The sequence below is a fragment of the Nycticebus coucang genome, chromosome 16 (assembly GCF_027406575.1).
Source record: "Nycticebus coucang isolate mNycCou1 chromosome 16, mNycCou1.pri, whole genome shotgun sequence".
Lineage (NCBI taxonomy): Eukaryota > Metazoa > Chordata > Mammalia > Primates > Lorisidae > Nycticebus > Nycticebus coucang.
The window spans coordinates 43,049,031-43,062,781 of NC_069795.1; the positions used below are offsets into that span (position 1 = coordinate 43,049,031).

General features: G+C 35.8%; 2 protein-coding genes across 6 annotated transcripts in view; one reads left to right on the forward strand and one right to left on the reverse strand.

The window, feature by feature from the left end:
* ARL13B (ADP ribosylation factor like GTPase 13B) overlaps nt 1-13,751 on the forward strand; it is a 94,961-nt gene that overhangs the window by 77,587 nt on the left and 3,623 nt on the right. For 2 of the 5 annotated variants that reach the window (XM_053565640.1, XM_053565641.1), the window contains 3 exons: nt 2,276-2,501; nt 3,728-3,844; nt 4,702-4,770. In XM_053565640.1, the coding sequence (XP_053421615.1) occupies nt 2,276-2,501; nt 3,728-3,844; nt 4,702-4,770 (412 nt within the window). Of the gene's footprint in view, nt 1-2,275; nt 2,502-3,366; nt 3,428-3,727; nt 3,845-4,701; nt 4,771-13,751 lie in introns of those variants that run through there. The other 3 variants (XM_053565642.1, XM_053565643.1, XM_053565644.1) reach the window with 2 other exon arrangements.
* STX19 (syntaxin 19) overlaps nt 1-13,751 on the reverse strand; it is a 53,430-nt gene that overhangs the window by 31,492 nt on the left and 8,187 nt on the right. The gene's annotated exons all lie outside the window — the stretch shown is intronic.

A 13,751-nucleotide genomic window follows, 5' to 3' on the forward strand; every position in this document is an offset into this window, starting at 1 on the left:
CTGAGAGAAAAGAATATGAACAATCATTTGGAAAAAAGTAAAATCATTGAACACTGTATACCCAATTAAGTTCCAGAACTATTCAAGACTTAAATGTGTTAATAAGTAAAGTCTTAAAGATACTAGTACATACTGTAGCTACTGTATTTTGCTGTGTATAATGCACACTTTTTAATCCAAATTTTTCAGGGTAAAATAAAGATGTGCATTATATGTGGGTAGTGTGACTCAGGAGTGGGGAGCCCAGCCAGCGTCGTGGGGCCACCATGCCCTTCCTGCTGGACCTGCCAGGCTCACGGGGTTCTAGGCCAGGATTGGGATCCAATGGGAGCAGGCCATAGTAGCTTCTGCTGAGTGCCACAGTCAAGGGAGGGGGTGGTGGCTGGGCTTATGAGACAGGTCCCTGTCGTGGGGAGTGAGGGCTGAGGCCGAGGTCTGGCAGCATGGAGGAGACTGGAAGCCCTGCACAGGCCCCAAGGACCCACCTGGCTGCCCTTGGGCTGAGTGGCCTCAGAAGCTCCTGCCCTGCCAGCAACATACACAGCCATCTTAGCTGTGCCTGGAGATAGGCAGGGAGAGAAGGGCTCTTGGGAGAGATGGATGGGGCAGGGTACACAGAGCAGGCAGCTGCAGGACAGTGTGATCTGCATGTTTACTGGAGGAGTGTTAATCTCCCCAGATGTGGCTCTCCCATCTAAGAGCTGGCTACTTTCTCAACAAGTATTTTTTGGAAATTTTGGCCTAAAAACGTGGGTGTACATTATACACAGGAGCACATTTTACACAGCAAAATACAGTAAATAATTATATATGCTTAGAGGAGGAAAAACTTTCAGAACAGGATAGTCAAGCCACAAATCATAAAGTGAAAAATGGCTTTTTACAGTATTCAATTTTAAAAGCTCTGTTCTATAAAGTTACAAAGCAACAGTGAAAACTAGCATAACAAACTGTAGCAGAAATAGGATATGCAGTCCTAAGTGACTATGATACTGGTCCACCTACTACATTGGACAAACAAAAGAACCCTGATAAATTACTAGGAAAATAATGAGGATCTAACAGAAAAATAGGCCTGGGAGTATCACAGGCAGTTCCTTCAAGAAAAAAAAAAAATGCAAATGGTGGGCGGCGCCTGTGGCTCAGTGAGTAGGCCGGCCCCATATGCTGAGGGTGGCGGGTTTGGACCCAGCCCCAGCCAAAACTGCAACAGAAAAATAGCCGGGCGCTGTGGCGGGTGCCTGTAGTCCCAGCTGCTCAGGAGGCTGAGGCAAGAGAATCGCGTAAGCCCAGGAGTTAGAGGTTGCTGTGAGCCATGTGACGCCACGGCACTCTACCCGAGGGCGGTACAGTGAGACTCTGTCTCTACAAAAAAAAAAAAAAAATGCAAATGGCAATAAGAGTATTTAATACACATAGTTTATCTTAGCTAATGACTATAAAATTTTTCAATTAAATCAATCTAAAGCAATAATAAGGTAAAAATGGTTATTTATTAGTTTGTCAGAGAGGAAAAAGGTCACTAATAATATGCAGAGGAAGATGTAGAGAAAAACCACTCCCCAACCCTTTACCTGGGGTATAAATTGATTTAATTTTTCTGAAGGAAGTTTTTGAATATATGTCACATTTTAAATTTGATTACCCACTGATCTAACAGTTCTATTGTTAGGAATTCAATCTAAAAAAATATGAAGATTGTTTATAGTGAAAAATTGGAAATTTTGTTGTCCGTTGATAGAGAATTGTTAAAGTTATAAATAAGTTATCCTATAACCATCCAAAATGATAATGTAATTGATGAAAATAATAGTAGTTAACACACAGCATTTGTGAGGCACTATTCTAGGCACTTCATATATTGAAATGGAAAGAAAGTTATATTCTTAAATAAAAACTTTAATTCTTTTGTTTAAACAACAAATACATCAATATGTATATAGAGAAAGACAGTTACATTTATGTATGCTTGTAGAGGGTGTGTGTCTGTATGTGTGTGGGGACAGGCAAAGAAAACACCTCTTAGTGATTACACACTGAATAGTGGTCATCTCTAGATGTGGAATTGCTGGGAATATTTATTTTCTATATTTTCTGTTTGCTGAATCTTTGGCAATTAACATGTTTTAATGATATGTTAAAAATAATTTTTTTAAATAGAAGTTGCACAGTGTTCTTGAAGTTACAGAATGTTGTTAGATTATTTGATTTCTCCCTTAAAAATATCTTACATATAAACATGATAATAAAGGTTTGTTGTTGTTGTTATTGTTAGAATGAAAAAAAACTTGAAAAAGAGAAAAAGAAGCAAGCAATGGAGAAAGTCAGTGATGACTGCAACCCGAAACATAACACGGAGCATGAGGAAATAGACACTCAGAGCCAGATTAATAACAATGGCCAAAAAAGTAATGAATTTGGACTAGTGGAAAATTGTAAGGAGGCATTAACACAGCAGTTGGAGGATGAAGATAACACAGACCAGCGATCATCAGAATCAGGTAATAAAGTTATTTAAAGTAATTTTCATATTTATTAAAAGACTTATTTATGCTTTATTTCATTTATCATATTCATTTTCACAAAAATTTACTACAATATTTTTTGCTTCCGAGGGCAGTAACTGCCATGATTTTCTCAAGGTCTTTTTTTATCCATTAGCCAATTTGCTTCTTTCATGTTTTTTCCATGATGGCTTGAAATGAGATTTTTTTTGTAATGTATAAAGATTTCAGCAGAAGATTCAATTTTTAATATTGTTTTTATAAATTTTGAATACAACATAACTTTTAAGAATGCTTAGAATATATTTACCCTCTTTCAGGCTTTTTTTCTTCTAATATTTGTTTTTTAAGTCTTATAATGCTATCAGACAACCACGGTGGCTCATGCCTGTAATCCTAGCACTCTGGGATGAGGAGGCTGGAAGAGCACTTGAGGTCAGGAGTTCAAGACCAGCCTGAACAAAAGCCAGACCCCCCCATCTCTACCAAAAATAGAAAAAAAAATAACTGGGCATGATAGCTGGCACCTGTAGTTCAAGCTACTTGGGAAGCTGAGGTAGGAGGATTGCTTGAGCCTAGGAGTTTGAGGTTGCAGTGAGCTATGATGACACCACTGCTTGGGCAACAGAATAAGACCCTGTGTCCAAAAAAAAAAAAAAAGAGAGAGAAAACAAATTCAATTCTGATATAAGCTTGTACTGGGAACACCTTGTTTGAGGATTATTTTTATGACTAATCTGTTTAAATGTTATTACAGTCTTTTTTTTTTTCACATTTGAAAGGATTATTTGGGGACTATTTATACTCAGAATTATTCTACATATTCCACTGAGAGAAATCAATACTTCTTCTCTTTCCCCAGGCCAGTTTCAAGGAAAGAAACTCCTGCAATTAGACAATTATATTTGTTTCATATGATATTGGTGAGAAATATAAGTTGCTTTTGGATAAGTGAACTTTTGTTATATTCTGAAAAAATTATCTTAGAAATTAAAACATAGACTTTTGGCTATTTAATATTCATTAATCACTTATTCAATAAGTTATCTCTTAAATTTATTCTTAATAAATACAAGTTCACATTTGGTTATTGGTAACAGTTTCTAAAGTTGAATAGATGTTTTTATGGCAATAATATCAATATTCTTATTTTATTCTTTGTTTGTATTATAAAAGCTCATTTCTTCCCAAAGGTATAAAATTTCACATTTATTCTCTTATAGATAGTGGTAAAAAGAAAACTAGGAAACTAAGAATGAAAAGGAGTCACCGGGTAGAACCAGTTAATACAGATGACTCTGCTCCTAAGAGTCCAACACCACCCCCACCCGCTCTTCCAAGTAAGTAAATTGATATTGATACTGAATTTAGAAATACTGCTTTATTCAATGGACAAAAAAAAAATGAAAAAGAAATTATATAGTTTTTATTCAGTGTCTTAATTTGTGATTTTGTAAAGAAGAATCCTTCACTCTAATTTTTTCAAAATTTGTTCAAGTTCCACTTGAAATATCAGTACCCAGATTACTAAAAGGAATCTGTTTCATAAATGAATGGCTAAGGTGAGCTTCAAAAAATTGGACCTTTCATCCTGAAAGTAATGTTTAAAACCAAGATGTATTAATATTTCTAATATATTTCCAACATACATACCTACCTCCTAAGTTGTTAAGAGGATTAAAGGGAGTAAATGATATAAAATACTGGGACATACTGGCACAATAATTTTAACTTTGTGGTACAAAATACTTACTTTCTATCAGTGCTCAATAAATCTCTGATGACTAGGTAAATATGTTTATAGTGTCCTTATGGCCCTGCAACAAATCTTTAGATTATAACATTTTTCTTTAAGAAATTTTTAAAGTCTCATTTCTAGTCTCATTTCTCATTTATTAAGAAAACATTTAGCCCCTTTTTGGGGTGAGAATGGTATCCTAAGCTTATTTATAATGGTGGTAAAGGTGCTTATATTTTTAATTAAATGTGAATGAAACCTTAAAGCAGATGTTAGCAGCCTCTAATTACATTTTTAAATAGAACTCATTTAAAATGAGTTTATGCAGTAACCTGTCATTCATTATATTTGAATTGACATTGAGTATTATGTTGACTTCCTATCAAGGGAGGGATCCTTTCAACAAACCTGAAGGAACATTTTTTAACAGTGTTTTTAAATGTTTTTCTTTTTCTTTAGTTGGCTGGGGAACCCCCAAAGTCACTAGACTTCCAAAACTTGAGCCTCTTGGTGAAACACGTCATAATGGTAATGCAAAAGGATCAGTTTTCAAATATCATATAAATACACTTTTCTTTACCTCATAACTTTAATAGACTTATACTTTATTTTTGGAAGCCTTTCAAATCCACAGTCATCCTTTTTTATTATACTTCATTTTTTAAAATTTTATTTAATTTTTTATTCTTAAGTGGGTTTTTATATCTATATAATTTGATGTGTATCTCAGAATACAAAAGTAAAAGGAATCATAGCTTGTGTTTATGTATGGTACATTTATACAACTAGTTGCGAAAAGGAAATGTTTTAAAACAATTTAAATATGAGACAATTATACTTAGAGTATTAAAAACTGCAGTGTCCTAGATATGTTCAATGTACTCAACGATAATGCTGCATAATATTTCTCCCACTAGTCCAGTGGTTCTCAACCTTCCTAATACAAGCAATGTATTTTCATTGTTACAAAGGGGTCACGACCCACAGGCTGAGAATTGCTGCGCCAGTCCTAAGACACACAGGTGTTGATATTGAAATGGAATAAAGATCAACATAATTTGTAAAATCAGAGCTCAAATTTAGTAAACCAAATAAAGTTTGGCTAAATAGGAAGAAAGTTACTAAAGTCTTTATTAAATTAAGAGAATTTTGACTAAAATTAACATAAGCAATTGTCTATTCAGTATATGGCATTGGAGCTCCAGGAGACCAAAGACTGGAGAAAGGACAGTTAGGCATAGTAGACAGCTGCTTCATAAAACAGGCAGAAGTTCTGATTACAGAACTGCAGTGTAAGTTGTTTCCATAAAATATTTACAGAATGCAAAAGAATAATTACATATAATTGTACCTCAATAAACTTGTCCATTAAGAACATCCAATTCCTTTTTATTTTTTAAATTCATACTGGGTCTCTCTCTGTTTCCCAGGCTGGAGTGCACTGGTATAATTATAGGTCACTGCAACGTCAAACTCCTGGGGTTAAGCAGTCCTTCTGCCTCAGCCTGCCAAGAAGCTAGGACTACCGGCAGGTGCCACCACACCTAGCTAAATTTTTTGTTTTTTATGGAGACAGGGTCTTGCTTTTCCTCAAGTTGGTCTTGTACTCTTGTCCTCAAGTGATCCTTTTGCCTCTGCCTCCCAAAGGGCTAGGATTACAGGCTGAGCCACCCCACCCAGCCTCCAATTCCTTTCTTTTTTTTTTTTTTTTTGTAGAGACAGAGTCTCACTGTACTGCCCTGGGTAGAATGCCGTGGCGTCACACGGCTCACAGCAACCTTCAACTCTTGGGCTTACGCGATTCTCTTGCCTCAGCCTCCTGAGCAGCTGGGACCACAGGCACCCGCCACAAGGCCCGGCTATTTTTTTGTTGTTGTTGTTGCAGTTTGGCCGGGGCTGGGTTTGAACCTGCCACCCTCGGCATATGGGGCCGGCGCCCTACTCACTGAGCCACAGGAGCCGCCCCCTCCAATTCCTTTTTTGATGGCTATGTGTTTACCTACTCCAGAACTTCATTTCCTAAGTGGATCACTGAATAGGAAAAAAGGCGTTTAATCATTAGAAAAGCATTACCATACAATTTGAAATTATATCAAAATCTATAAAATATTTTCATTTGAAGCACTTAAATATAAATATCCCATTTGCTTTTGTTATCAAAATTCTGTAGGTCAGTAATAAAATATTTCTTTATAATCATTACGGAAAATTGTTTGGTTTTCTTTTTAACATTTCTAAAGGCAGAAAAGTTTGTCCTTAGACTGTAGGAGAATTACCAAAATGTTATTTTCAAAGGAATCACTTGTCTCTGGTTTACTGACTTTGTACCATGATGTTTATTTTGACTATAGCAGATTAGTTCCTGTTAACTGTCAGTGAACTTGTGTACATTAGACTATATTGTCAATTTAAGTATTCGCTGTGTTGTTAGAAAAAACTAGGTAATGTTAGAGTATTTATGTACATACACATACACATATATGGAAAAAGTATTAATTTTTTATATGATAGGTATTTTTTTCCCTTATTGAATTTGCCATTCATCAAGCAACTATTTTGTAATTAACAGTACCTGAAACATTGGTAATAACAAGATGAGTAAGGTACACATTTCTGCCTTTGTGGATATCGTAGTCAAATGAAGAAGAGTCAGTAAGCAGAATAAACAGGCTATACAAAGATAGAGAGGGAGGAAAGAATATTCTTTACGTGGAGAATAGCGTGAAATTGCCTGTGACTCGATCTTAGGTTCATGTGCATAGAGTAGATAAGGAAGAAAGAAATTTCTGGGAGGCCAAGGTGAGTGCATAGCTTGAGCTGAGTTTGAGACTAGCCTGAGCAACAGAGACCCTGTCTCTACTAAAAATAGAAAAACTAGCTGGTCGTTGTGGTAGTCACCTGTAGTCTGAGCTACTTGGGTGTCTGAGGCAAGGGAATCACTTGAGCCCAAGAGTTTGAGGTTCTTGTGAGGTAGGCTGATGCCATGGCCCTCTACCCAGAGTGGCACAATGAGACTGTCTCCAAGAAACAGAAAGAAAGAAAATCAAATTATAGTGAGTATTGAAAGTAAATTTATGCCTATGGCCAGATTGTGAAGGCTTCATATTTGTAAGATGTCTAGACTTACTATTATTTTTTAGGTGACACTATTCATGTTGAAAAGGGAAACCAGTATTAGATTTGCTGGTTAGAAAAATAATTTTTATCACGATGTAAAGTATAGACTTGATGGCTACAACATGTAGTAAGAATCCCACTTAGGAGGTTTCTGGAGTTGTCAGAGCAAGTGGTAAGAAGAAGATAACTGATAATAACATTCAGGAGGAACATCATAGTTAAGGGGAAATGGAAAAAAGAGGTTGAAAATGGGCTGCGATGGGGTTTAAAAATTTTTTTTTCTTTTCTGTTTGTTTTTAAATTAGAACCCTGAGAAAGAATTATAATAAATTAGTTAAGTTTAAGGCCATGCATTCTAATAATTCAGTTAATTTTATATATGTATCAAATTTTAGCTTCCTAGAGTAAACACTATAACTTCTCAAGTTTTAAAATATCTTTTCCAATAAATTCTAAGTTAAAGTATACGTAGTACCTAACCTGCCTTTAGAAAAATGTATGGTCAACTCTGCTTTCATTAATTGGAGAAGAAAGCAGATACAATACATGTAAAATTTTAGGAAAAAAGTTTACATTAAATAGTTTTTAGGGCTGATCATGAGATTTTCATCTGAGATCCTACAAGGTACCATTACATATTCTTCTTTTTCTTACTTTGTAAACATTTCTTTGCCTTTATATCCAGAAGCATGTTGATAAAGGTTGATGGCAAGTAGACAACAAATATGTGATGAACTAGCATAGATTCTAAAAACTGACAACATTTGGTTTGGCTTAAAATTCACTGAGTTGAGAAACAATTTGTTAAAGTCAGATTGGGAATTTTTAAGGCAGAGACATACTTTGATTATAGACATTTACCTCAGTAGCAATTTAATTCTACTTTTCTAATTGCTTTTATTGTTTGCAAAACTTGCTCAGTGTAACAGATAAGAAAGATGTATTCAGAAAAGAGCCTTAAAAAGTGAATCTTTACCTATTTTGTAAATATGCTCAATCTATACTTTGTCATTATGTTTTACATATTATAAGGAATGAAGGATACATTGTGTTGGTAAAAAATACCAAATGCACAAACTAAAGAATAGTTCAAGTCCTGTAATTATGAAGGAAGATAAAATTTTATATGTAATTTTACTGCTCTTTGATTTTCATGTTAAAAAATTTGAAACCCTTCATAAAAATATGTGGCAGCAATTAAGTTGGTCTTTTTAGCCGGGTTACAAAATCAACTTTTAAAATTAAGTTAATCAGAAACCTATTATACTTTGTATAGAATGATTTGATTTTCTAGCAAAGAATAGAAAAAAAATCAGCTAAAGAAACAAACTAATTTCCTGGGAAGGAAGAAGACATTTCTTTTTCTTTTTTTTTTTTCCAAGCATGCAAATGAGTTTTCTTTCTTTCTTTCTCTCTTTCTCTCTCTCTCTCTCTCTCTCTCTCTCTCTCTCTCTCTCTCTCTTTCTTTCTTTCATCATAACTGTATACATTGATATGATCATGGGACATCATACACTCGCTTCATAGACCATTTGACACATTTTCATCACAATGGTTAACATAGCCTTCCTGGGATTATCTCAGTTACTGTGCCAAAACATTTACATTCTACATTTACCAAGTATCGCAAATACCCCTGTAAGATGCACCACAGGTGTGATCCCACCGATCCCCCTCCCTCTAATCACCACCCCCTCCCCCCTCCCTTTCCCACTTCCCCCTATTGTTAGGTTGTAACTGGGTTATAGCTTTCATGTGAGAGTCCCAAATTAGTTTCATAGTAGGGCTGAGTACATTGGGTACTTCTTCTTCCATTCTTGAGATACTTTACTAAGAAGAATATGTTCCAGCTCCATCCATGTAAACATGAAAGAGGTAAAGTCTCCATCTTTCTTTAAGGCTGCATAATAGTCCATGGTGTACATATACCACAATTTATTAATCCATTCGTGGATCGATGGGCACTTGGGCTTTTTCCATGACTTAGCAATTATGAACTGGGCTGCAATAAACATTCTGGTACAAATATCTTTGTTATGATGTGCTTTTTGGTCTTCTGGGTATATGCCCAGCAGAGGAATTACAGGATTGAATGGCAGATCTATTTTTAGATCTCTGAATGTTCTCCATATCTCTTTCCAAAAGGAATGTATTAATTTGCATTCCCACCAGCAGTGCAGAAGTGTTCCCTTTTCTCCACATCCACACCAACATCTCTGGTCTTGAGATTTTGTGATATAGGCTAGTCTCACTGGAGTTAGATGATATCTCAAAGTAGTTTTGATTTGCATGTCTCTGATGATTAAAGATGATGAGCATTTTTTCATATGTCTGAAGGCCGTGCACCTGTCTTCTTCAGAGAAGTTTCTCTTCAAATCCCTTCCCCAGCCTGCCATGGGATCCCTTGTTTTTTTCTTCCTTATGCGTTTGAGTTCTCTGTGGATTCTGGTTATTAAACCTTTGTCAGAGATACACCCTGCAAATATCTTCTCCCATTCTGAGGGCTGTTTGTTTGCTTTACTTACTGTGTTCTTGGCTGTGTAGAAGCTTTTTAGTTTGATCAAGTCCCAGTAGTGTATTTTTGAAGGTGCTTCAATTCCCCGGGGGGTTCTCCTCATAAAATACTCGCCCAGACCAATTTCTTCAAGGGTTTTCCCTGCACTCTCCTCTAGTATTTTTATAGTTTCATGTCTTAAGTTTAAATCTTTAATCCAATGAGAGTCTATTTTAGTTAATGGTGAAAGGTGTGGGTCCAATTTCAGTCTTCTACAGATTGCCAGCCAGTTCACTCAGCACCATTTGTTAAATAGGGAATCTTTTCCCCACTGAATGTTTTTAATTGGCTTGTCAAAGATCAAATAGCGGTAAGTAGCTGGATTCATCTCTTGGTTCTCTATTCTGTTCCAGATATCTACTTCTCAGTTTTTGTGCCAGTACCATGCTGTTTTGATCACTATCGATTTGTAGTGAAGTCTGAGGTCTGGTAGTGTGATTCCTCCTGTTTTGTTTTTATTTCTGAGTGATGTCTTGGCTATTCAAGGTTTTTTCTGATTCCATATAAAATGAAGTATTGTTTTTTGAAGATCTTTAAAATATGACAATGGAGCTTTAATAGGGAGTGCGCTGAAATTATATATTGCTTTGGGTAGTATGGACATTTTGATAATGTTGATTCTTCCCAGCCATGAGCATGGTATGTTTTTCCATTTGTTAACATTTTCAGCTATTTCTTTTCTTAGAGTTTCATAGTTCTCTTTATAGAGATCTTTCACGTCTTTTGTTAGGTAAATTTCCAAATATTTCATCTTCTTTGGCACTACTGTGAATGGGATAGAGTTCTTAACTGCTTTTTCAACTTGACTGTTGTTGGTGTATATAAAGGCTACCGATTTATGGATGTTGATTTTGTAACCTGAGACGCTGCTGTATTCCTTGATCACTTCTAGGAGTTTTGTAATAGAGTCCCTAGTGTTTTCCAGATACACAATCATATCATCTGCGAAAAGGGAAAGTTTGATCTCTTCTGACCCTATATGGATACCCTTGATCGCCTTTTCTTCCCTAATTGCGGTGGCTAAAACTTCCATTACAATGTTGAAAAGCAATGGAGATAATGGGCAGCCTTGTCTGGTTCCTGATCTGAGTGGAAATGATTCCAATTTAACTCCATTCAATATGATATTGGCTGTGGGTTTGCTGTAGATGGCCTCTATCAGTTTAAGAAAAGTCCCTTCTAGACCAATTTTCTTGAGTGTTCTGATCATGAAGGGATTCTGGATATTATCAAGCTTTTTCTGCATCAATTGAGAGAATCATATGGTCTTTGGTTTTTAATTTGTTTATGTGCTGAATTACATTTATAGATTTACATACATTGAACCAGCCTTGACACCCTGGGATAAAACCAAGTTGGTCATGATGTATAATTTGTTTGACGTGTTGCTGGATTCTGTTTGTTAGGATCTTGTTGAATATTTTTGCATATATTCATTAGTGATATTGGTCTATAATTTTCTTTTCTTGTTGGGTCTTTTCCTGGTTTGGGGATCAGGGTGATGTTTGTTTCATAGAACGTATTAGGTAGTCTTCCTTCTTTTTCTACCTTTTGGAACAGGTTGAGTAATATAGGTACTAATTCCTCTTTAAAGGTTTGGTAGAATTCTGACGTAAAACCATCTGGTCCTGGGCTTTTCTTTTTAGGGAGGTTTTGTATAGTTGATGCTATTTCTGAACTTGATATGGGTCTGTTCAACATTTCCACTTGATTCTGGCTAAGTCTTGGAAGGTGGCGTGCTTCCAAGTATCGGTCAATTTTTCTTCAGATTTTCATATTTCTGAGAATAAAGTTTCTTGTAATATTCATTAAGGATTTTTTGGATTTCTGACGAGTCTGTTGTTATTTCGTCTTTGTTGTTTCTGATTGATGATATTAGAGATTTTACTCTTTTTTTTCTGATTAGGTTGACCAGAGGTTTATCTATTTTGTTGACCTTTTCAAAAAACCAGCTTTTTGATATATTCATCTGTCATATTATTCTTTTGTTTTCAATTTCATTTAATTCTTCTCTAATTTTGCTTATTTCTTTTCTTCTACTGGGTTTGGGGTTGGAATGTTCTTCCTCTTCCAGTTGCTTGAGATGTCCCATTAAGTTGTTAACTTCCTCTCTTTCCGTTCTCTTGAGGAAGGCTTGCAGTGCTATAAATTTCCCTCTTAGAACTGCCTTTGCGGTGTCCCAGAGGTTCTGATAGTTTGTGTCTTCATTGTCGTTTTGTTCCAAAAAATTGGCAATTTCTTTCTTAATCTCTTCTCTGACCCAGCTATCATTCAGCATAAGGTTAGTTAACTTCCATGTTTTTGTAGGAGTATGCAGATTCCTGTTGTTACTCAATTCAAGTTTTATTCCATGATGGTCCGAGAAGATGCAGGGAATAATTTCTATTCCTTTAAATTTACTGAAGTTAGACTTGTGACCTAAAATGTGGTCAATTTTGGAGTAAGTTCCATGGGCTGATGAGAAGTATGTGTATACAGTTTTGTTGGGATGAAATGTTCTGTAGATGTCTGCTAAATCTAAATATTGGATGGTTAGGTTTAAATCTAAGATTTCTTTGCTCAGCTTCTTGCTGGAGGATCGATCCAACACTGCCAAAGGAGTGTTGAAATCTCCAACGATTATGGAGCTGGAGGAAATCAAGTTGCTCATGTCTGTTAGAGTTTCTCTTATAAATTGAGGTGCATTCTGGTTGGGTGCATAGATATTAATAATTGAGATCTCATCATATTGAGTATTACACTTAACAAATATGAAGTGACCATTCTTGTCCTTCCTTACTTTTGATGGTTTAAAACCTACTGTATCTGCAAATAAAATTGCAACACCTGTTTTTTTCTGATTACCATTTGCCTGAAATATGGATGACCATCCTTTTACCCTGAGTCTGTATTTGTCTTTTAAGTTAAGATGTGACTCTTGTATGCAACAAATATCTGGCTTGAGTTTTTGTATCCAGTCAGCTAACCTATGCCTCTTTAGAGGACAGTTTAAGCCGTTCACATTAATGTAGAGTATAGATAAGTCTGGTGGAATTTTGGGTATCGAGTTTTTCAAAGGTCCAGTGGACATTTTTAATCCTTTCGCCAGTGTGGAAGTTGGAGTTTGATCTGAAGTTTCTGAGTGAGTTTACTTTTGTGGTATAGGATTGGGTTGGTCATTGTGGAGCATAGGTCTGAGAATATCCTGAAGAGCTGGTTTACTTATGGCAAATTTTTTCAACATATGAATGTCATTGAAGTATTTAATTTCTCCATCATAAATGAAACTCAGTTTAGCTGGATACAAGATCCTGGGTTGAAAGTTTTTTTGCTTTAGGAGATTAAAATTTGATGACTACCCTCTTCTGGCTTGAAAAGTTTCAGCAGAGAGATCTGCAGTTATTCTAATATTCTTTCCTTTGTACGTAATAATTTTCTTTCTCCAGGCTGCTTTGAGAATCTTGTCTTTCATGTTAACTTTAGTGAAGCTAATTATGATATGCCTGGGGGATGTCTTATTGGGGTTGAATCATGCTGGGGTTCTGAAGCTGTCTGGTATCTGAATTTCAGATTCTCTAGGCATGTCTGGAAAATTTTCTTTCATAATTTCATGCAGAAGTGCCTGTGTGCACTGCGAGGGCACTTCATCATTCTCCGAAATCCCAATGATTCATATATTACTTTTCTTCGAATTATCTGAGAGCTCTCTGAGTGAGTGATCTGTTTTTGCTCTCCATTTCTCTTCCTCTTTGAGAGATTGGGAGCATTTGAAGACTTTATCTTCTGTGTCAAAAATCCTTTCTTCTGCTTGCTCCATTCTGTTGCTGAGGAATTCTACCGTATTTTTCATATCTTTGAG